The sequence below is a fragment of the Atractosteus spatula genome, chromosome 5 (genome assembly GCF_055471065.1).
Source record: "Atractosteus spatula isolate fAtrSpa1 chromosome 5, fAtrSpa1.hap1, whole genome shotgun sequence".
NCBI lineage: Eukaryota > Metazoa > Chordata > Actinopteri > Semionotiformes > Lepisosteidae > Atractosteus > Atractosteus spatula.
The window spans coordinates 56,788,269-56,813,297 of NC_142710.1; the positions used below are offsets into that span (position 1 = coordinate 56,788,269).

Sequence of the window (25,029 nt, forward strand, 5' to 3'; positions counted from 1 at the left end):
TTGTGGAATATCATCGGTATGCATAGTCCCTAAAAATGAGTCCTCGGTATTTATGTTGTGAGCCTTTTGCTTTCCAAGCTACCTGTGAGCATCTTTGCTTTGCATTGGAAAGGGCTTCTGAAATTAAAATCTCACCTTGGTTTTTCATTGAAAAAAAGTTCCAGAAGTTATTCTAATGTCCCTATTAGAGGCTAGAGAAGTTTGTGCTCCCAATAGACAGTAAAGTAACAAACGTCAAACACATTGCTTTCCCCTTTGTGTCTTTTGGCAAAAGGGCACGACATTCTGATGGTTTAACTCACCCTGAGGGATGAGAGAGAAAGAGGTGCAGAGAGAAAGGAGAAATTGGCCTTTAAACGCAGTGACACAACAGTCTCATGGCTCATTACCGCTCCTGGCGATGTAATTTCAGTCCATATGTTGGATGAAAACATTTCTTCAAACCAGGTGTTGCTGTCAATCAGGTGATCTCTCTGTGCTGAAAGCAGACAATGTTTTGCTGCTACGTTACAAATTCCAGAAGCAGATACAAAAAAAAAAACAAAGACTCAGAAAAAAAGAAGAAAAACCTTTATTTTTTGGAGTAAGTGACCCATTTAGGTGCACCTTTCATTGGGGTGGGACTTTGCATACTATTTAAAAAGGCATAGTGAACTGCTGGTTTGGACACTAGACATATAAGGGGAAGGCTGTGGGTTCAAATCCAAAGAAGGACACTGCGGCTGTATCCTTATGCCAGGTACTTTACTCAGATTGCTCCAGTAAAATGCCCAGCTGTACAAATGGCTTTAATACAAATATCAGCCAAATCGAAGAATAATAATAATAATAATGGGAGTTACCTTAAAAGGTCATTTCATCTATGATAAGGGTGTCTGCTAAGCAAATAAGAAATAAAGAAGGTTTGTAATTTTTTGTGTGTTGTGCAGTTAACTATAGAAAAAAGGACTCTTTGCCCGTCTCTTTATGTGATATCAGTTTAATTCTATAAAGTGCTTTTTCCCTCATGGTTATCTTCCTTATGCCTGGCTGGATGCAGAAAGAGATCCTTCTTTTAATCCAAACTCTTTGATCTCTGGCCTTGTAGGATGTAATGCTTTAGTTGCAAGCCAAACACTCCTGGGCAGACACACACTTAAATGTTTATGGTTATTTCTGCCCAACTGCACTTATTCTCCAAGTAAAATTCTCAAACAGTTCAATGTTATGTATGTGTATGGTGTATGGTGATGTTGTAATGGAAAGGGTTGTAAAATGAAGCGATTACAATGAATAGTATAACTTTAAAAAAAGTTCCATGTCTATAAGGGTGTCTTTACAAAAGCTACTTCTCTTCATTCTTGAACCTCTCTGGAAGGAGCTGATTTGAAACTATGGGTAGAAAATCACATCTTCCTCTCTGTGTTAAGGAGTTCTGAAGCTCAGATTCGTTTCCAGGAAGTGCCTTGTGGAAGACTCCCGGTTTCCAGGAAGTGTGACTCACAGGAGCTTCTTAGTTTCCTGTTCTCTCAAGCTCACTCCGGTAAAGCAGCAAACACTGTGTAAAATGGACTATTATTTTCTGATAATGACCGTTAATGAAAATGACTGTACAAAAAGCAATGTCAATTTTATATTACACTGCTAAGAGTTTATTGTGATATGAAAGCTTAATTTGGTATATCTTTCAACAAAAGGGTTATATGTATTTTTAAAACAGTCTCAAAACACACCTTGTAATTATAAAAGTATGGCCTGTTTGCTTAACTTTTAAACCATCTGTTTTTACTTAGAAGTATTTATGGGGGAAAAGCGAGGCAGTGTGGTGAGGTCATAGGTATTATTATTTAACAGTACATTAATTATATTTTTCTGTAATAAGCAGTTACTATTCAAATTAACCTAAAAAAAATGAAAACAGATTGACTTGAAAATCATGATTATACTCCCTTTGTAATGGAAAAATAGTGCACCTAGGCTGAATATTCATCTTTGTAATACTATTAATAAAAAGCAACTCCATGATGTTTCAGAAATAACTGCAGAACAATGACAAATTCCAGTGGACAGTTTATGTGAACCATGTGTTCAAACGTTGGCAGGTCTATCTATGTTGTGTTTAATGAAATTGGTTTAGGTTTCCTGCTTCTTTAATGATAAGTCTTTAATATCTCATGACAAGAAACAGGGACTGAAATTCATCTTCTGAGGATTTCTTTTGGTAAATCAGTACAAACTCATTCAGTGCATTATCCAAAGCGCTTTAAGTTGCTGATGGGTACTCACAGGCATATACTGTAAGTACGCATTAGGTACAACTGACAGATGGCCTGGGGCAGAAGACTAACTGTAATGTGCACATTTTTATTTTAAGCCACCTTTCTGAGGAATGGTTTTCCTGTGTATCTCCCTCAGATCTCATCACATCACAAGATTGGAGTGGTTTACCATGTGTGTTTTCTTGGAGAGACTTGTTCTATGTCAAGGGTCCTGTTATAGTGGTAACAGACACCAGGATCATACTTTACAGTGCATTGCCTCTGGGTTACACTGTCACATGTAAACTGTAGTCATGAAATCATGGTTGTTACCTATCTTTGCATGTGTTAGTTCATTCATAACCAAACTCATAAACAAATTAGTATATTAGAAGCAGATGTGACACACTAAAACTATGGGCTTTTTTAAGTAATGAGAAAAACAAAAACAGACTCCAGTTATTTAGGAAGGGGCTATCAATGGATCATTTTCTGGTTTGCTTCAAAAGTATGTTTTGCTCACCCCCAAAGTCCTTGGAACAAGAAAAAAAAAACTGATTGAGATTGCAAAACGTCCTTGGTGAAGATCAAAGAAAGTTGCAGAATTTTGTTTGTTAAAAAATTCAGCGACAACCAAAAAACTTCCTCTTCGTTTTTCTGAGTAATCTCTTATCTCTTTGCATGAAAGGGTTGATCTAACGAAAGCAAAAGATTTGCTGCACTCGCTGCTTGAGTAGAGCACGCCTTAATTTGGGATGGGTGAACCGCTAAAAAAAACTAAACAATGCAAGTTTGCTTCTTGTCATTGTGGCCCCTCAACCCCAATATAGCTACACCTCTGTTTCCCCCTTTCATATCCTGTTGTTCAGCAGGGCTGCAGCATACAGCAATCAGCTCTGTTCTCTCAGGCCTGCAGGGCTGTGTGTAAGGAGTGAAGTCTGGATTATTACTTTAACACTTCATGAGCATTTATTTTTGGGCCAAAAACTGACTTCTAGTCAGATATCCCTCATGGTGTGGTGCTGTCTCTTCGTGCAACACAGGGTGAGTTACTTGTTTCTAGTCTGTGTGATTGCTCTGTGTGCTGCTTTCAGAGTGAGTCAGAATGCAGGAGACAGGCTTTGCGTTGCCCCAGTGGTGGAATCTATCGCCGATAGCCTGGGTCAGACGTACTTCTCTTGTGCATCTTTTTCACTTCAAAGTGTAGCTGAAATTTTCAAAGAGGTAAAAAGCTAAGCTGTGTGAGGTAGAATTTGTTTCTCAGTGCTCATGATATATTAAAAATGGAGGTTTCAAATCAGCAGCTGTAACCTAATTTCATGTGAATTTCATTTCTGCCTGTATTTTATTTGAAAGCTCCTCAGAACCTGTGTGCTAGTATTGCTGGATTGATCCATTGGGCAGGTTGTCTGTCTGCTGTTTGAGTGTTTTGTAGTGCTCAGATGTTAATGGGTTAAAGCACCTAAGATCCCCGTTAGCTATTTATTGCCTTTCATGTGAAGCCGGCCTATTCATAAAGCTGTTATTGTATTTCAGTAGACGAAAAACTTTTTTACTTCTATTTTTAGAGAAGTACTTACATAAAGCTAGATTTTTGTTATATCCTTGTCTTCCATAAGGGTGAGTACCTCAGATCTGTACCTGAATATCTAATCAAGTTACCAATTTCTGTTTCTCTTTTTTAGTCACTGATGATAGTAGAGGCATTATCAGTAGTGGCACGAAGAAAACATGTAGTGTTTTCTTGTGAGCTGTAGTAGTATTTTTTAAGAAATGTACTTTCCAAAAAGTGCATTTTGGCAAAAGGATATTACGTTTTTATATTGTGTGAATAAAATACGTTTGTTGTGCATAATAAAAAACTGTGCATAGTATTTCCCACGACTTGTCAATGTTCTGTAGTCATGTTGTATGATTCTCTTTGTTAATTTTTTTTTAATTGAGTTACAGTGTGTCTGTCTGGTGTTCATTAGTACCTTATTCAGTCATACCCCTGCTCCTTCAAAGCATCAAATTGAGTGTGTCTATCCATTATCTACACAATTAAGTATGTCCCTGTATGATTTCTCTCGCCAAAATAGATTTCTGTCTGTGGCAGTGCTGTTGCTTTGGCACGCAGATCTTTCTGCTTGCCACGACTAGCCCAACACTACCAATGCTTCAATGGATTCCTATCACATGAATGTGTTTATCACTGACTCTGCCCAGTCCAGTGTGACCAAAACTGGGCAACTAACTGGTGCCACTAACAGTATACTGTATAAAATAAATAATTACTCTTCCCTGTTTTTTGTTTCTTCTGTTTTGTTCATTTTGGACAGATGCTATAGAAATCCACTTTAAGGACACTATACTGGTTATTTCAGCAACAGGTTCAGTTTACCATACCAAAAGTGCATACAGTATGTCACATGACCCTTTCACGAGGTATTTAAAAGGTCTGGTATTAATCGCTGTGATGTTTATTAGAGGCACCATAGGAATCTTGCTGAAGCCGGCTAGAAAGCTCAGCAATTTATCACTCAAAACAGGAACTGGTACATCTGCAAGTGGTTACACCTGTTGAGGTTTTAACCATTCAACTTCTGCACTGATCAAAGGAAATCAGAAAAAAAAAATCCCCAGAGTGTCTTCAAAGGGCAGCAGATCTAACCAAGTAGATCTCAATCTGCTTTTATTTATTCGATTTTTTTTTTTTAATCTGCAATCATTTTTCAAGTCCTGTATTGATTCCATAACTGTCCTTTTGAAATTTTTCATTGCAACCACATTGGAAAAAAAAAAGAACGTTCTGTATATACTGTGAAAAGAGACTGGAAGACTCCAATATCCAACATGATGTTGATAAAAACAGATGGTTTCTCATCTGTGCCATTTTAGAAACAAAAACCACTCAAGGCAAATGCGTAAAAAAATGAAAGTTTATTTTCCAGGTCACTAGAAGGTAAATTTACCACTTCTTTACATGGTGCTGTCACAGTCGTACTTTCTAATACTCTTGCATCTGGTGGTTGATCAGGTGGGATGACAGGATGAACATTCATGAGAGCTGCCTGCTCCAAGAACACCTCTGTCTCTCTGCCAACTAGCACAGGTTCAGGCTGCCAGGGTGCTGATGGGCCAAGGGAAAAGAGGAAGATGCAAGTCGTTCTGCTTAAACGGGAACTTGTAGCAAAGTGACAGGCCTGTAGGGCAGGGGTTCCCAATTCTGCTCCTAGGGAACCCCACACCTGCTGATTTTCATTGCAGCTGAGTTCTTTACTTCAGTGAATCCTTAGCAAGTTGCTTGGTGAAACCATTAGCCATTTTTTTTCTACTCAATGGTTGAAGGGTTTAGATTGTTTTTACAAACGCAGTGGTTGCTTAAATAAACATCCTACTGTAAATGTTTAACAACTGAAAACAATTAAAGAGTTCAAATCAAATCTTTTATTGGGTCTGTTAAAGGTTTATTTAATTGAGGGTTCAAGAGGAATGAAAACCAGCAGTCGTGTGAGTTCCCAGGACTAGGACTGAGAACCTCTGCTGTAGGGAAACATGGAAAACAACTCCTCTTGTATAAGCAAAGGATCTCAGCCAATGCCAATGTGATAATTGGTACAGGTCCTATTAAACCAGCTTATCAGGGTATGAGTGTGTTTTTTGGTATGTGCTGAAGTGATAAAACGTTAGTGATGGCTCGAGCCCTTTCCGAAACAAGACTCCTCGAGCTTCATTTAAGCTTTGCCCAAGAGCAGTATCTTACTAAAAAAGATTCATTAGCTCATATTGGAGAGCTCCTTGGATGCTCCAGGATAAGATTTCCTGGAGCAGCAGGAGGTACCATTAATCACATAGGATTGTGTAAATGAAGTGCTATAAAAAATGGGAGGTCTGTCATTTTTAGTAGAAACTAAAAAGCTCAAGATCAGCCAAAGAGTGATCAGCCCCAACAGATAAGAGTTGTGGGTTTGGCCTTCTTAACTCTCTGTTCAGTAATGGATCAGTGACTAACTGGGTTGTCTCTTGGTATACTGCAGATGTTATTCTGGACTGTTCAAAGTACCATGAAGTGTATGGCAGGCTCTACTTTTGTAAGGCATTTGTCTGACATTCAGAAGGCAGGGTGTGTGTTCTATGTACTTTCAATGTTTCTGGGCTTCAAATTTGCATTGCTTGATGTTTTCCTGGTCATATAAGAATATGCGAATGTGCAGTGCTTCTTTATAAACCTAACTGGAAGGTACTTGTTGGCCTTTTAGCATTACCAAGCCAGCATTTGTCCACAGTCCCAGACTACGACTTGAAAAGCAATTCATTCCTTCTCCAAACCCAAATGCACTGCTTATGCATTATTCCATACTCACACCAGCCAGCAGCCACCAACAAACAGCCTGCTTGGAAACAAAACCCCTGTTTTGGAAATAGGTTTAAATACTGCAAGATAACGGAAAAGGTCACAGTGTGCAAGGAGCAAGTCAAATTATCTGCTTTCACTTTGAATAATAACGTTACATGATCACAAACATTCTGAGGGCCTTGTGGCAGTGCATTGACAGACATGTGGGCTGCAAAGGTGCAGAATTACAGAAATTGCCCATTTCATTCAGTTGTGTTTTCACAGTATGTGTCCATTAAGTACATCATTAAACGCCTACAGAACGCTTTATTAAATTTATTAAACCGGTATTTCCACAACATGGGCCAGTGTATGTATTTTATGACCAGTGTGGGTTTGTACAGCAACCCAGGTTATTCTTAATCATTTAGCTTTCTAATTCATACTCTGTGTTTATTTTGGGCTAAGTGATGGAAAGACTTCACAAAATATATGCCAGGAGCTATACAAAGGAATGTAGTTAATGTTGCACCTGAGGCACTGCAGTACAATGCCGATAAGCATCACAACACCATTTATTTTTGATCAGCATGAAAAAAAGTTAGTGTTTGTAACACAACGCACTCTAGAGAAGCGATGACAGACATCGATACAGAAAAAAAAGTATAAAAGGAGATGGAACAAGTACAAAGTCAGAGATAAAGCTTACTTTTATGTTGACATTTTATTTGAACGTCAGGAGCTCGGTGCTGTGATCATTTAAGTGAAAGAAGTTTGAGAATGCAAACTGCTATATGGCTTTTGAAACCCCAATAATAGGGCCATTAAGTGCAGACAAACACTCAAAGTCACTTTAGTGAAGACTTTGATAAGCCCTGCAGTTAGGAAGTATTCCATTGATTACCCAGATTCCAGTCCCTGATCTATGTTTAGCTCCTGATAAGATGAAATAGATGACCACAAAGAGCAGAGAGCAATTTTAAAGGATTTGGTACGCTATATATAGCCTAATTGTATAGTAAAAGTCCAAATAAATTAAAACTTGTGTGTTTTTAACGTGATATTTTTCTAAGTTTGCCAGAGAAAAAAGAAAATAATGTTATTGACTTGACTTCACCCTTTTTCTGTTAGGCCTTTTAGCACAATTCACATCTTTCCCTTCTTTCTTTAAAAACCAATAGTTGTGAAGAATCAGCATAGTGTGAAAAGATAGATACATGAAGACTTGAGTCAAGTTCATACAGCAAAGGGAAAGTAAGTGTTTCAATGGCATTATGAAGAATCATATAATATACTATACCAATGGAAACAGACTAGACCCCAATCACTTTGTGAACAGTAACCTGGGGAAAGTATTCTGCAGTATCATGAATGCCCAAATAAAAAACAAATGCAGGTGTCCACCAAAAAAATAAAGGAATTATATTTGCCTACTGCACTGACTTCATGACAGACTGTTTTGCAGTAGAAAATGGCAGTGCAATGGTAAGCATTGCTGCCTTTCAGTGCTGGGGCCCTGGGTTCCTGGATACTATGTGTGGAGTTTGCATGTTCTTCCCAAGTTCATGTGAGTTTCCTCTTGCTGCTCAAAGACTGGTGCATTAATGGAAAAGCTCTTCTAGGAATGTTGCTCTTGGTGTGAGTGTTTGCATGTCTGTGTCTGTGTGTGCCCTGCGATGGACTGCCGTCCCATGCAAGGTGTAACTGTCTTGCGTTTTGTTGCTTACCAGGATAGTCTCTGGCTCTCCCATAACCCTGTATTGGATGAAGTGGTTAGAAAAGCTTTTTACAAATTTTCTGCAAAGTTGTGTAGGAGGATACAGTCTCTGACATAATTAAATCAATATACTGGGAGAACAGGTGCACACTGTGAAGTGAAAATTAGCAAAAAAAAGAACAGAATGTTTCACTAAGGGTAGTGGGATTAGACTGGGTTGCAGCCTAAGCACAACACTGTGAAATATCTTTATCAATGAGCTAGCAGAGGTGTTGGAACAGTCTGCAGCCCCTAGACTCGCACAATGTAACACAGAGCTCACCTTTCTCTTCTACACTGATGGCCTAGTCCTGCTGTCACCCACTGAATGGGCTGCAACAGAGCCAGGCTTTGCTGGAACTATACTGTCAGACATGGGCTCTGACAGTCAATCTGGCAAAGACCAGAGTCATGGTTTCCAGAAGAAAGCAAGGGAAACAGGCTTCACTTCGCACTGAACAACAACACATTGGAATGCAACCCACTACACGTACCTTGGTCAGATAATCAGTTCATCAGGGAGGTTTGACCTGTCAGTGAGGGCACTGAAGGAGAAGGCATGCAGGGAGAAGAAGGAGGCTGTACAATATCTACCCCTCCATAAAGATTCAGCTGTGGATATTTGAAAGTGTAATCTAACCTATTGCCCTATATGGCAGAGAAATGTGGAGTCCTATCATAAACCAGAGTTACACTATAATGGAAGCTCTAATAATACACCCCATAGAAGCTGTGTAGAAAGAGCCCTGTAAAAACATTATCCATGTGCCAAGAAACACACCATGCAATGTGTGCAGGGCCAATACCCACTGCTAATAAATACACAGAAGAGAGCAATAAAGTATCGGTTATACCTAAAAGGCAGTGACCAGAAATCCTACCACCAAAAGACCCTGCTGAGCCAAAAACAATGCCAGGACGAGCCCTCTTAGCCAGTTGGTTCTGGAGTTCACTGACATTAACTGACTTCAGGACAGCAGAACTAAAACAGCACAAAGCAAAGTCAGCCAAATGACAGCACAAGCCAAACAACACTACCTTACCTAACACTGGGGCACGCAGAGAAAATACACACTAGCTGAGTATATGACCGTGGTAAGAAAGTTCTGAGTTCAGTGACCACAGGCTGCCCATAGAATCTGGGTGACACAGGCTGACCTGGCTGTCCAGAGAGGACAGGCTGTGCTCCCACTACCAGCATGTAGAAGCAAGGATAGAGATGTGCTATCTGCTGCACTGCAAGAAAATGTCTGGGATTAGACATTCTTCCCTAAAAAATCCCTATCTAATCCAAGAATTCTCATACCTGCCAGAATCAAAACAGCCTCTGTCCTACTGGAGGAGCAGGATGAAACTCAATAGAGCTGGCAGCTCAGTTTGTGATCTCCTGTAAATGCTCTATAGTGTGTTTTTACTGTAAATGTCTGAAAATGCTTTGTTAACTACAACACTGTAATTAATCAATCATGCAAACAAAGCCCCTTGAAATTATCAGAACATTTAAGTAATTATTTTAAATGTTGTCCTCTTGCCAATTTTAGAATACTCTCTGGTGTGGTACTGGAGGTATTAGCATGAACTTTCATTTGTACATATTGCACTTAAGTAAAAAACGTATGTTGTTTCCAGTTTCTTTTTAATTTTTATTTCCACATGTTGCTCTTTATAGCCAGATCCACCTTTTTAATCTTTTTATTCTATTGTCCTACATCTCTGTCTTTAGTGCTGTGCATAAACACACATACCTTAGATTTTTCTGTGCTCATTTTCACATTTCATTTTTAAGTGTTTTTTAAATTAAAATTAAATTAAATTGGCTTTGCTTTATGTTGATTTGCCACACATCAGTTGTCCTATACTGAATGTGTTGTCTCTCTCTTTCTGGTTTCTGCCTTCTTGATTTTCATCTGTGTTTTCCTATCCTTGCAGAAGAAGCGCAAGCAGAGGAAAAGAGATGAGGACTCCCTCAGCCTCTGCAGCCTGGACATTAAAGTGAGTAGAGCTCTTCCTCGCGCCCATCACCACAGCACTGGATGTCTCGGCACAGACCTGCTTGCTCCGTCTTTTACTGGAGTGTGCACCCAGCCTGCTGTTTGCAACCTCACTGATTCACAAATCACATGTTTGTTTTCAAAGCAATTAAACAGCCTGCACCTCTTACAAGAGAGATTGTGAAGTTAGAAGCTAGCAGTTTAGGTGATATATCTGTGAGGATTTTTTTTTTGCTCTAAGATTCATCTTTTAAGGATTATGTGATTTATGTAATGAATGATCTGATATCTACAGAAGCTTATTGTGAAAGGGAGAAATGTGGGTCACGCTTTTTCTTAGGAGTTACAGACTTATACTGTATAAATGGTTAATAACCATTTATTCATTTATAAAGTACTCTACATGGAACAAGATGCCTTCTGCAAATAGATTACAAGTGCACAGGCTATGGTCAGGAAAAATATTTTTGTTATAAACATTCCATTAATCTACTGTAGAAATTGTAGACATAATAGCAGTTAAGTCGTTGTTACTACTTTTCCATTTCTTGAGTGCCATTTCTTGGCAAGTGTTACTAAAATGAGCACCTTCTATAATAAAGTAAGCAAATCTTAAGCATAATATCTGAAGCAAACACTATTACTATCATCATATGTGCAGATGTTGGACATGACATTGCCTAGAGATAGCTGATTAGGGTATATATAGGGAAGAGCACATCTGCTGAGGATATAGAAATTGGTAGAGATGAGAGATGGGCAACAAGGTTAGCTTAATTAATACAATGTTGGAAGAAACAGGGTGTTAGCGTCTCTTACACAGAGCAGTAGATTTAAACATTGTTCTCTGTACTTCAGTGCACAGAACCCAGATCTTTACAATGCAGAAACACTGTTGATTTAAAAAAAATGCTGTTAATTAGCTTCTTGAGTGCTTTCTAAGCTGTCAGTCCTCTGAGAGCAATCTCCACCAGTCTGGCTCATTGCCTTATTTTGTTCTCAAAACCAACACGTAGGCCGTGTTGTACTCTTTCTGTACTCCTTCCTCTCTGCATTGCTGGACATACCTAATGACGGTGAGATCAGTGTGCACTGAGCCAAACCAAAACAGATGAACAGAGAAATCCCAGGCAAAACCATGCAAGGATTAAAAACAATTAGATGCAAACAAGTTTTCAACAGCAACAGGATGACGTTCAATGGGTGAGCAGGGCCACACAGCAAGGTGCCCATTGTGTTTTGTGGACTTTGTGTGTCTGGTGTAAAGGACATTAGTAGGTTAAGGCTGAGCGTTGCTCTGTTATGAATATAGATGTGCAAAATTATTCTTAGAGTGATCTGTGTGGAAGGCCAAAGTAATCATTGACTGTCATGACCGCCCCGTGCACATAGCATTTGAGCTCCTTCAATCTGGGTGTCGATTTAGATTACCCAGACTCGAATGCAGTAGAACTAAGTCATCTTTTATTCCCACAGCTATTATAATAATAATTATAATTGCTTACATTTATATAGCGCTTTTCTGGACACTCCACTCAAAGCGCTTTACAGGTAATGGGGACTCCCCTCCACCACCACCACCAAGCAACCAACTGGATGATGCGACGGCAGCCATAGTGCGCCAAAACGCTCACCACACATCAGCTATCAGTGGGGAGGAGAGCAGAGTAATGAAGCCAATTCATAGATGGGGATTATTACGAGGCTATGATTGGTAAGGGCCAATGGGAAATTTGGCCAGGACGCCGGGGTTACACCCCTACTCTTTTCAAGAAACACCCTGGGATTTTTAATGACCACAGAGAGTCAGGACCTCGGTTTTACGTCTCATCCGAAGATGTTTGCACTGTTTACAGTGTAGTGTCCCTGTCACTATACTGGGGCATTAGGACCCACATGGACTGCAGGGTGAGCGCCCCACTAACACCTCTTCCAGCAGCAACGTTAGTTTTTCCCAGAAGGTCTCCCATCCAGGTACTGACCAGGCTCACACCTGCTTAGCTTCAGTGGGTTGCCAGTTGTGAGTTGATATGGCTGCTGGCTATTAACCTGCTCAGTCTGGACAATTGTGTTTTTGACTCTATACATATTTATTTCCTTTCTCGTCATACATGTAGGTCTCTTATTTGTTAACAGATTCATGTTGTGTTAAATGTATTGTGGGATGTGGGATAATTTTTATATGCCTGCAAAGCAAATCTCCCATTGCGGACAATCAAGTCAGTAAGTATCTGAGAGATGGGCTTGCCTTATTGTCAGAATGATGGAATTCCGGAGCTTAAGATCTTCATGGCTCAGTGACTCAGCCTTGTTCTCTCATTTTGCTTAAGGCTAAAAAATACTTCAGCGAGCACTCCCCTATTTCTGTTAAGCTCCGCATCCCTGAACTGCGCTCCAGTGATAGTGAGATCAAACCTAGCAAGGCTAGTACAGAAATGATCCTTCATGATGAGCCATTGTCCCAGGTTTCACTCCAGAGGGCAGTCCCTATGCAGACAGTTGGCAGGAGAGCCCGATCTACAATTTTACTAAAGGTCAGGCAATTTTAATGAAATGTTTTTGCTCAGAGCTGCCAAGGCAGTTTGTTAAATGGCAAAAGTAATTGCAAGGTATTAGTGGAGCACTAATTTTCTTCTTTCGCCTTCTGTGGTTCAAACAGGTCTATTTCTGGATTGTTGTGCTGCAGGCAGTCAGTATGTGGTCTGGAGAGTGTACGCAGCCCTCTTGACAATGACAATGTCAGGTCGTGACAGAGTGAAGGCCTGTGTCTGGGCTTTTAGTTTCAGATTTTACAGTTTCAAAGAGCTATAAAGTTTCTTCAAGGACAGGAATAAAACAAACTTTGTAACGTTAATGGAATGCTTTTCCTTTAATAAAAGTTGAATGTGGACATATCCAGTTCATACCTTTGATTAACTTTATAGTGCCTTTTGGTGGTGGTATCAGTTTGCTTTGTTCCTTTATTTGCAGATCCTCTAATTGTACCACTTGCTAGCCTTTAGGCTTCTGTACCCCCCCCCCCCCCCCACTGAGCAATGATAGTCAATGTTCTAAACAAGGCCTTCCCTAAGAAAGAGGATAAAAACAATATGTGGCTCTGAGTGAATGAATCTTCTTGTATCAAGAAGTTTATATGTATCAGCTGGCTAGAATGGGAAAAAAAAAGATGTCCTTCTCTCTCTTAAATTTTAAACCTGCCCAGGACACATCTGGTTAATTCTGTCAGCCAAGCACATTGTAGCTAGTGTGTCACCATGAAATTTTCCCGTTTTTGGTGAAGTGTCACAGGGGAATATTTAGTAATAAAAGCATTTCCACCTCCTCTTCAACTACTTCATATACTGTGTGCAGGGTGGGTGAGAGGAGCCACATCCTGTCAGTCAATCACCTTAGCTACTGTAGGTCTGTGGTATGTGGAAATCAAGTCAGCCACTTCTCGGGCTATAGAACATGAACTGACTCTTCCCAAATGTCCTCAGATCCTTGCGCCTCTGCTATGGTAGAATACTTGTAGAGAGCTTTCATGGGCATCTAAGATGTATATAATTCTGATAAGCCACGAGTTTCTGCAGAACACTAGCTGTTAGTGAGTTTTAGATTTTGCTACGTTTTTTATTCCATTTGAGCAACAGTGAATGAAAAAAGAGCCCAAGAGTCTTTCCTGCTCTAAATGTAAAGAAATACTCAGTATTAAAATTTTTAGTGTGAATAATTGTCAGTGATTCCCTGTGTCCGTCCACTCTGCCGGAATTAATTTTTTGTTTATTCCTTTTGCTATCTATTATTGAAACAAAGAAAGGAGTTTGGAATCACCAGTAACTCCGTTGTGAATGTTTAAAGACAAGATGGTGTGCTAATTCATTTAACATCATGTTTTGGTTGGATTGTTACTATGTGTAAAAATGACTTTGAAAATTACTTTCTTTTACTGTTTTTTTTGCTTTATGAAGAAATATCTCTCTTCCTGGGTTACACTCAATTTTATGGTCTACCTGGAATGTTTTATGTAAGTCATATAATTTGGTATTAAATGACTTAAAATTGTACTTCAGGTCTTGCACTGGAAACATGAATCCTGAGCAAAACTATCATGCCACTTAATCTAAAATACTGGTTTATTTATGTCTGTTAGAAATTAGATTTAACAAAGTTGCTATGAAGATACACTGGAAACTACGCAAAACATTAAGATAGTAGTTTTTATCAACATAACATACATTGTGCAGATTGAGTGTAGGGTGGTGTTACGTTAAGCAAATACTCCAACAGAAACTCTTCTCCAGTCATACTACCAAAGAACAGGGGGTTAAAACCCATATTAGGTGACGAATTATGCTTGTTATATAATTACCTTTGTTTACCTATACTTTTGTTCCTGTTGGATGACAACACTGCATGTCCTTACAGAAATGCACTGGAATCTGCTTCAAGGCATACTCTTTTATCTACTGGAGCAGTGGGATTTGTGCCTTTGCCAGCATAACAATGCCTGAGTCAAAAATAGCGAGGGATTTCCTTCACTTGTCTACGTTCATAATTGGAGAGTACTAGACTTTTTTCGTGAGCTGTGCGGCTTGGTCAGTGCAGTGAAGCTTAACCCCTAGGGGAGCCAAAATGTGGGTATTGCACTCACAATAGGACGCAGTGATGTCATGGGTGACAGCACCATTGTTCTTACTGACCCTACCCCTGCCACGCTAATTGACTTGGGTTTTGGTATGAAAAACTACACTATGTTCGATGTTCCAGTTACTTAACATCCTTTGACCTTGGTGAATTTAAAGCTAATTTTGTATTTGGACTCATTTCTAAATTTGGTACCACCTACAGCATTGTTTGAAATGTAGAGTGAATTTTTGCTTCACGTCTAAACCAAAAATAACATGACATGACAGTATAGTTTCCCTGTTGACATGCAGCTTTAAGGACAATTAATTTATAAAAGTACCATATTTCCGCTCTTGTCAATGTGTACATTTTTCATTTGTAGCTGTGTTTCTAGTAACAGTATATATATATAAAACATAAGGAAAAATATTTTTCCTGCTTAAAAGTCCATTAAACAAGGGCTTATTGCTGATATTCTTTAAAGAAGTACCCAAACAGGTGCTGTGCTGATGTTCAGGATTGGCTGTAAGCTTTGATTACTTCAATTTATAGCTGTTTACCAAATGGACTAGATGGGCCTAATGGCCTCTGCCCATTTGTAATTGTTCTTATGCTCCATTGTTCTGTTGGGTGATGAGCTAAGATATAAGCAAGTCTTTTCTTTAGGTTCACTGTTATCTTTACAAATTGGGAAGAGTAGTTCCACTTTCTCCCTGAAGAAGAGAGTTCTTCTGAAGACAGATGGGCATTCCCAATCCTGGGCCTAGTCCAAGTGCCTGTTAGTTTTTGTTCTAGTTGAGAACTCAGTTGCACATTTGTGGAACTTTCAAGTAGCCCCACAATCAGATTAACTGGAATTCTTTAATGGTACTTAATAGCTCTTAAACATTTTGGAGGCTGCTTTCAAGCCTTCAAAAGGTAAACCTTCAAATATATTAACTGGTTAGTTCAGTTAATGCTTCATTTAGGTAAAAAGCTCAGCTGCATCACAATCCAGGTTGTGTGGATTCTCTAGGATTAGGATTGGGAACACCTACTCTGACGCTCCGTAAACTGGCATGTCCTTTTTAGAGAGACTGCAGAATTGTGGACGCAAGGTTGTGTTTCAGAGTGTCCGTGCTTGATTAAAGGGGAATCAATCTGCTCCAGTTCTGTTCCTTCCCTTCAGTGTATTGTCAGAGTAGTAGACCTTGTTGTTCTTCAGACTAGAATGAAAAATATCTGTAGATTTGGAACACCATCCCTTCATCTCCCACAGAAACCCTGAGGAAAGCTATCTACAATTGCCATGTCCACTGTATTAAGATGCAGTTTTTACCTTCTCTCAGGTGGTTATAGAAGTTGCTTCCCATATTGAGGACAGATGAAGACCCACAGAAACAAGTACTTGAGCTCTTCAAACAAAATGACACTAGTGCAGGCAAGAGCAGCCACATGCTCTGCTGTTGAGGCTCATCTGACACAAAAGGCCAGGGAATTATCAGATGGAGCAGGCCAGCTAAGGTAGGGCAGTAACAGGGAAGTAGTACTGTTTGCTGTTTGAACTGAGAGCAAGGAGACAGAAAATGAGCTATTGATTGTCAGGTGGGGCTTACGATTTGGGCCAGCAGCTCAAGAACCTGCTGATATGATCTCTAACATTAAAGCACGAGATGAGATGTTTTTGTTTTCAAATGTGCTGCCAAACCCAGGGGCAGTGTATATTGGCTTTGACAAAGCACCTTCATTATAAAAATGGATCACAATACTGTTTTGTAGCTTTCTGCTGCCAAGAAAATTCCCTATATAAATCAGTGAGTAAGGAGAATGTACTTCTGGGAGTGTTCCAAGAAGATTGTTTCTGTCTCCATTTTATATTAGGATTTTAATAACTCATCTGTTTTTATTAGTGGTCTTGGGGGACTGCTCCCTCCTACAGAGGGAGAATCATGTACACTTCTTCAGCTTTTAACTTCTGCAGGCTTGAAATATAACCCAGGTTAGCAATAAGAGGAAAATAATGACAGGTCTGATCACACAACCTAGTGTCCTAAAGTGACCATAGCTTAGTACTAACATATTATATATCTTAGTGAAATGTAATGTAATAATGTACAGAATGTATGGGTATTGTGTGGCAGACCGACTTCCCAGGAATGATGAACACCTGACTGACATTCACATTGCAGGTAGTCAGAATAGATGTCTGCGATGATAGGTGACAAAGATGACACTGGCATGATAAAGGGTTCTCATTGAAACTAAAATCCTTGAACTCCATCACATCTTTGGATCTAGATTCAAATTCTTCCCTCATTTCCTTCAGTATCTGCACAAATGAATCACTGTTGAAATGTTTTAACAGATCGGGATCTTCTGTTGGGCTTGTTTTGAGCATACAAACTCAAAGCAGTGGCCGTACTCTCAGGCATAGAGTTGTGATCTTGTTTTGAAATATTGTTATAGCAAACAGCATGTTACTAGGTAGTTTGTTTCTCTTACAGTTGAAGATTCAGTGCGTAATTATCCATTCTGGTTTCTCCAACTCTGCCTCCATTCTCCCTTTGTTTTCAGCAAATTCTTGATTCTGAGGAAGGAGATTTAAAAATCGCTCCAGTACTTTGTCAACCGACCATGGTGTTAGATGTCAACCAGATGTCTCCTTCCTCAGATTCAAAAACCTCTCTGTGTGCCATTAGGTCGCCATATTCTGTCTCGTTTTTCTCAAGCAATGCCCAAAACTAGAATAAGACTAAAGCCGGTGACACACTACATGAATCGACAGGACTTCTACTCGGAGAGTATGTCAAATTTAACGACTGCAGTTGCTGAACTGACACCTGGAGGGTGTCACATTATACAACTAGGAATCGCAGGGGGTGACTAATTACATGATTCCCTCATGATTTTTCATCACGGTTCCAAATATCGTATTGCGCCACATAGGTACTGCGATTTCAGCTTATTTTGGCAGCCAGTCAACGTGGAGCACAAGAGGAGCACCGCACGTGAACAAACAACATGGAGAACAAGCACATAAACGTCTTAAAAAATGTAACACAGGCATTGTTTTCCACAAATAAACATCTTCAAAAATAGAATTCTTTATAAATATAGAACAATTTTTTCAAAAATAAAACAGTTAAAAATATAAAACACCTTTAAAACAAATATTGTAAACAAATTAGTATTGCGCTATAATGTGGAATATAATGGGCACGTTATCTCATAAGTACACATCTGGCTCACTGCCCACCCCTATGACTTGCGACTCGCTACGCGAAAATCAAACCAGTTTGATTTTAGCGTAGCGAGTCTCAGAGAGTCGTAGGGGCTATTAAGAGTGCTATGACTGAGTTGCTGGGGATGTCATACTACACAACTGACGGTACCGGGCGCGCTGTGACTCTCTGCAATTCGCTGTGATTTTCTTACAATTATGTAAATGAAGGCTAACACTGAAAATCCTAGGAAAAGTCGTGTAGTGTGACGCCGGCATAAGACTAAGAATAAGAACACAAAGGGCACTTACATGGAGCTTTTGTGAACACTCTACAGGCATCCACTTGGATGATGGATGAAAGTAGTTAGTGCACCAGAACGCTCACCTCACACCACACATCAGCTATCAGAGGGGAGGAGAACAGAATAATGAAGCCAGTTCAGAGATGGGGATTGTTAGGAGGCCATGACTGATAAAGGCCAGGGGGAAATTTGTCCGGGAGAAGAGTGAGTGACTAGGTGAATGGGTGCTCTTGGCGTAATGAAACTGAACACCTTGTTTAGCTACTGTATGTGTTTCTGGATGTCTTTTTCTCATCGGACCGATGAGACAGTTCTTTTCTTGTATGTTCAGAGAACCATCAGGACTACATCAAGACATCAAAATCGGAATCACATCACAACGAATGAGTCATTCTTGGAAATAAATTCTAGCTAGCCATTAATTATATATACTGTACTCATCTGCCCTGGCCTTCCACGGTATCAAGCAGGACAATTGCTCTCAAAACAATTCCTCCCTTGGGATTTTAAATCCAAATGTGCAGCAGTGCAACAAATGCACACGTTCGTGCTTTCAAATGACAACACAGCCAAGATATTATCACTAACTGTTGGTGATTGTCATGATTGCTTCCACCCTTCTTATTACAGTTCTGTCTGTAGTCCTTTTATTTGCTTTAAGATTATAACATTGTTGCTGAAGTTGGCATACATTATTTCCAAAGAGCCTAAAAAGCATTCCTTAACAATCTCAAGATTTGCTAACAGCTTTCTTGTTTAGCTAAAATGCATCATCAACTCTTGTTGGATGATGTTGCCTTGATTGGACTTTTAAAAAAATGCTGAAAACTTTTACAGTCAGGAGATAAATCTTTTTTTTTTTAATTGGCATCGGGATAATTCACTGTTTTTGTACATAAACAAAACAAAGGAAATTATCATTGATTTTAGAATGAAATGTTCTATTCCTGTGATCCCTCTAACTGATTATGGAACTGATATTGAAACAATAAATGAATATAAATTCCTTGGCACTATTATTGATTGTAAATTGACTTAGACTGCCAACACAGAGGCAAGGTATTTGAAAGCACAACAAAGGTTGTATTTTTTAAGGACGTTAAGGAGTAGAAAGCACAATGTTGGCACTTCTTATAAGAGTTTTATTTAATACATTCTAACCTTTTGTATTCAGAGCTGGGGAGGTGCCATGTCCTTGCAGAACAAAAATAAGTTGAACAAAGTGATCAGGACTAGTGGCAAGAATGGCGCATCTGTGGAGTCTATCCATGGACATATTATTAATCTTGCAAATAAAATCTTAGATAACCCCTCTCATCCTCTCATCTTTTTAGAATATACTCTCCCACCCTCTGGGAGGAGGTATCAGATCCTCTCTATAAAGACCAAGAGCATTTGCTCTCTTTATAGCTGAAAGCATTCATTGTTGAACAATGAAAAACTTGTTTGCAGGTAGGAATATTATTATTGTTGTTGTTGTTTTTAGACTCTTCACAAGCTAATTGTCTGCTTGTTTAATTTGTATGGTACTGGAAGAGTTCCAAATGTTGTTTTGTATTATGGTATTGTATTGCTTTTGTATTTTTGTCTTATAGTTCAAGAAGGTAACTGCAGCAACCAAAGAGGGCTCCACAGCCGAAACGTTGTTTCTTTTCTTCAATTCTTCACTGTGTTAAACTGAGGCTGTGAAAGAACTGTTATTTGTATACAGCCACCTACTGGTGTAGTTATTTTACTTTTGTGCTTTGCACTGGAACATTTGTTTGAAACCATTGGCTTGTTTTGACTTATTGGTAAACTTTTTTTACGTGGTTAGAAAGGTGGCCTTCATTCTGTGTTAGATACACTTGATCTTTACAAAGGTGTCTGTCACCTTCCACATGCTCTGAATGGCACCTTTGATTGAAATACACACTTCAGGGCACCAAAATCTTCCCTCTCATCCAGTGCGTGGTCTTAATAGAACAATTTCTATTTCCTGCATTATATTTTTGTATTATTCTTGTAAGGTCAGTCTAGCTGTATATATTTTTTTTACAAAGAAAAGAAATTCATTTTGAGCACTCATAATTTAGAACCCATTGTGATTCCATTCATTTTCTCACCTTTTCTCTAAATTGAATAATTTTCTGTCTGTGGGAGTTTGCTCTTATTATCTGCATTAGGGAGTCTTTTTATCTAATTTTTTTCCACTTCAGAATTACTTGTCACTTCCTTGTATGTTAAGAGGTGTCTGACATAGCTCCTCCATCTTGCCGTGGGCCAGTACTGTGCGTTGGTGTGTATGACATTTGTTATCTCAGTTGTGGAAGAGACACCCACCCACCTACTCACCTACCCAAGTTGCTGCAGTGCATCTCCAGGGCAGAAGATATTATGCTTAATATTTCACAATTGCATGAAAATGAGAAGTTTTAGGTTGGTGGGGTTTTTTTTTATACATTGACAGATCATCTCTGCCAGAAATGGAGTAAAGTTAAGCCAGACTTGAACTAATTAAAGCCCTTCAAATTGGCATTTAGAGAAATGCATAATAAAGTCTAAGGATTCTGCTATTCTCCCTGTCTGGTCTCATTTAACATTTGACATTCCATTTTTGTGTGGAAGAATAGCAGTGCATCAGTTGTATTTGCAGCTTCACTGTGAGGCCCACAAGAAAAAAAATAAGTTTAGAGCCACAGTGCTGAGACCTAGTGAGACCCAAGTAGATTTGAGTAGCATTGAGTCCAAAGATCACCTGGGCAGATGGTGACACAGGAGAGCTCCCTGTGACTTTTTAAGATTTTTGGCCAACTCTGAGGTTACTATTATTGAAACAAAATTTGAATTATGATTGTCAAACCAGAGAGAGAGAAAAAAATAGAGAGGACGCTAAATTAATCAGGTTTAGAAAATGTTGGGGGAAAAAAAAACAATTCTGAAAGTTCCTTAGCTTGTGTTGGAATAGTCTGTGACTCAGCGGTGGCTAGCTCCAAATGTTAGATCAACTCACAGGTCAACAGCTGTGACGCCTTCTGACCTCACAGTTCGGCATCTGGTAATAAGAAAACCTGCACTGAGTCTGTATCTGCACCATTAATGACAGTGCACGGGCAGTCTAAACAATCCCATTGGGTGTTTTCACTCCAGTGGATTTGCAGCAATAGAAACATTTAACTTCTCCTAACAGCTATCGGTTTACACAGACTTGAGCTGATTAAAAAGTGTGAGTCTGTAGCTCTAGCCAGTTTTGTGCCATCTAAAAGCAGCTCCGCACATATTTGATTTGATTAGTAAATATCCTACGCCCAGAATGTTTTGGTAGTAGTGTGGCCTGCCCAAGCGATGAAGCAAATTATCCACAAAACCTGCTGTAAGAGAAGTCTACTTCGGTTGCTAAGGTATCATTGTGATAGATAATAAGGTGTGTTGATGTTATATATCTTAAAATTTTGCACATTGTCCTATACTACTGTATATCCCATTTAAAGGGTGTAAGGCAACGCTTGGAGATTTTTTTTGGACATTCGATAATGTCTTGTTCTTTTTTATTTGATCTTTGGATTTCTGAGTGTTGCTGTTTTTAAATGTCGGGTGTGGTTAGGTGAACGTGATCCTCTGTGTTCTGAAACACCTTTTATGAGACCTGAAGAAATCGTTAATTACCAGCTAGTTGGTTTAAGTCGTAAAGACAACAGCCCCTGAGGAGGGAGAGCAGAGTGGCCCTTAGAGCTGAAGTGAGGAAAGCTGAGAGAGCTGTGCTGGAGAGCAGATGGGCTGGCTGAGGTTCATACAGACTGTCCACAGCTGTTCAGGTTTCTGGTTTCTGTACTGCCGGAAGACTGAGAAAAAGCCACACAGATTCTCTTTATTGTTAAATTACATTTGAGTCAAGTTTAAAAAGCAGCGATCCCATAATGTTATAATCTAGCGAGAAGCATAGGGGTATTTGATACCTCTCAGTACATTTAGTGTGCAAAATTCAATAATGAGCGTAATTTCCACGCTATGTGATTTGTAATATGACCAGGAACTTTTAGTTTAGTATAAATAGTCAGTCTGGGTTATAGTTAAGTTTATTCATAACTCTTAACAAATTTGAAGTTCTGGGTCTGCCACTTCTTTGTGGGGGCAGGATTCATAAAAAATGACCTCCTGTAATGATAACTCATGAATGTCATAGTCATACTAATGTTGGCTGCTGTCTTAATATAAACCATCGCTCATACTGTACAGTGACAGAACTGCTTCAGTAAACCTCAGAAATTGAAAAATGGTTGAGCAGGCTGTAAAGCCATTAGACAGCTGAAAGTAGCTGTATTACAGGCTGCTAATGCTTTAGTTGTTTTGCACAAAGGGTGAAGCTTTTCAGTATCCGTTTTATTTCTATGTGATTTCCTTTGGTTCTCATAATTGAGAAGTATCTAAGAGAATAGGGAAATGAGAACAGATCACTTTCTGCAGTCTAGCAGCAGAAAGGAAAGTGTTTTCTCTAGTTGTACAACTTTCAGTGGTCGGTGTCAGGGGTTTGTATGACTGAGTGGAGAACACTGCTGGCATCCAGTAAATTTGGGTTTAGATCTTAAATAAAATACATTTTCAAGATGGTTTTTACGTCGTCTGATGTCGAGAGGCATGCCTGAAAGAATTTAAATATCTGAAAAGACTGAGTCCATTGTTGTTTTATCTTACATTGTACTGCTTTCTGAAAATTCTATTTGAACAAAAGTGACAGACTTGGAACTTTCTAATCTATCCCATTGTGCTTCAGACCAGCCCAGGCTATTTCAGAGTCATGAAACAAGCTATCCTGAAGGGGACTCGCAAAGGCAGACACAAACACTTTTCTGACCTCAACACAGATCAGAAACAAAGGACCATATGTGGAAACTTAAAAGCAGCAGGCCTAAGATGTGTCACATGTTTAGGTTGCACTGGGTAAATGAAAGACTACAATTGTAGTTTCTTTACAGAGTTCAGAAACTAGCTGGAAAAGGTGCATAGATAAATGAGAACTGAAACTTGACGGCCAACTGTCATCTGCTCATTTTCATGTGAGGACTGAAGTGTTTTCTTGCTTTTCTTTCCTAACTGCTAAGCCCATGTGAAGGAAACCTGTAAAACAGCACAGGCTCAGTAAACAAATGCAGTCTCTGTTACCTTTTAGTACAATGTTTTTTTTCCCTTTATTCTCGGCTTGACATGTCCTAGAACCAAATCTTGGCCCTGTTTATAATATCTTTTGGGGAGAAGACTAGTTTTCCATGCTCTGTGTTCCTTTGGAGCCCCAAGTAACTGGTAATATATACCAAACATTTTCAAGGAGAGAGATTTAAATAACAATATCGGGAGAAAAAAATCATAAGAATTATTTTGAAATCTTTGTCTTAGTGGTGTGCAAGCAAATCTGTCCATGAAGTGGCAATATGTTTACTATTATTGTTTTAAAAAATATATTCTATTATTTACCGTAGACCATATATGAATATGTACCTGAACTATTTGGTTGGTTTTGACAATACCTGCTCCTAGGTCTCTTTGCTTTCATGAACAATTATGTTAAGATGTAAAGTATGGCAGTTGTCTTGTAATAAGTAGTCCTAATCTTGTACTCTGTAGACAACAAATGGATTAAAACTTTACATGGGACTAGTTTCTGCAAGATCTGTCAGGCAAGTTTTGTTTTTTTTAAATTGAAGTCCTTTTCAGATGCGTTCCATAGCATGCAATTGAGTGCTGTTTTTGTTTTGTTCTACACATCTTGGTGCATCTCTGCAAAGCCACAGTTCTGCTGCTTCCCACACCAGACAGCTATATTATTAAAAGTCCTCTGTTGGCTAAATTTAGCCATGCTGTTTGTGTCTATATTAGTGATGTGGTCAACACATCAGAGGTCGTGTTGAGACCATCAGGCCTAGTCAAAATAAACTAGACCTTGACTGAAATAAGCAGGACTCATTCAACTTGTGGAAGAAAAAAGGTTTTAAAGAAAAAGTACTGTATGTGTCATTTATAAAACCTTTTCTTTTTTGGGCTAAAAATAAGCCCTTTCAGATTTACATTTTTTGAGCCTTATGCTGATCTGATTTATCGTTGGATTCCAACAATTACTTAATTGAAGCAATAATTCATCTGCCTCCTACTTAACTAAAGAATATGCAACCAACTACCTATGACTTAGGTAGGCTCTATATGGCTTTAAAAAATCTGTTCGCATTTCTATGAGCATTTCAGAGATATGACAGAATTAGCTTGCCATTTACTGAAAAATGTGAATAATTCTTTCTAATCTTTGAAAATGTGTGTACAGTTTTTAATTTCATATAGAAACTGGCGGAAGCTGAAGGCTCGTGCATGTACAGTTACAGTGCAGTGTTGGGTGTGTTTAACACTTCACGTCACTGATTTCTTTGCATTTAAAAAATTCATTTGCTGACTACTTCACTGCATTGGAATGGCATTCTACCTCATAGAATTTCATAAACAGCACTATCCTTCCTGAAAATAAGATGTTCCAGTGAATTCTCCTCGTCAAAGAGAGAGCAGAACACTCACCTTGCCTGCAAAATAGCTCTGTGAGTTAGACACAAGAAACAGCAGCACCCTGCCTTTGGTTCCTGCTGTTCAGCTGAGTGC

At 39.1% G+C, this 25,029-nt stretch overlaps 1 protein-coding gene across 2 annotated transcripts in view; it reads left to right on the forward strand.

Moving 5' to 3' along the window:
* Positions 1–25,029, forward strand: part of arhgef3 (Rho guanine nucleotide exchange factor 3) — a 104,292-nt gene that overhangs the window by 31,527 nt on the left and 47,736 nt on the right. The window contains exons 1-2 of one of the 2 annotated variants that reach the window (XM_088915561.1): positions 3,051–3,281; positions 10,241–10,303. In XM_088915561.1, coding sequence (XP_088771687.1) covers positions 3,249–3,281; positions 10,241–10,303 — 96 coding nt within the window. In that variant the 5' untranslated portion in view covers positions 3,051–3,248. Of the gene's footprint in view, positions 1–3,050; positions 3,282–10,240; positions 10,304–25,029 lie in introns of those variants that run through there. The other variant, XM_088915560.1, reaches the window with a different exon arrangement.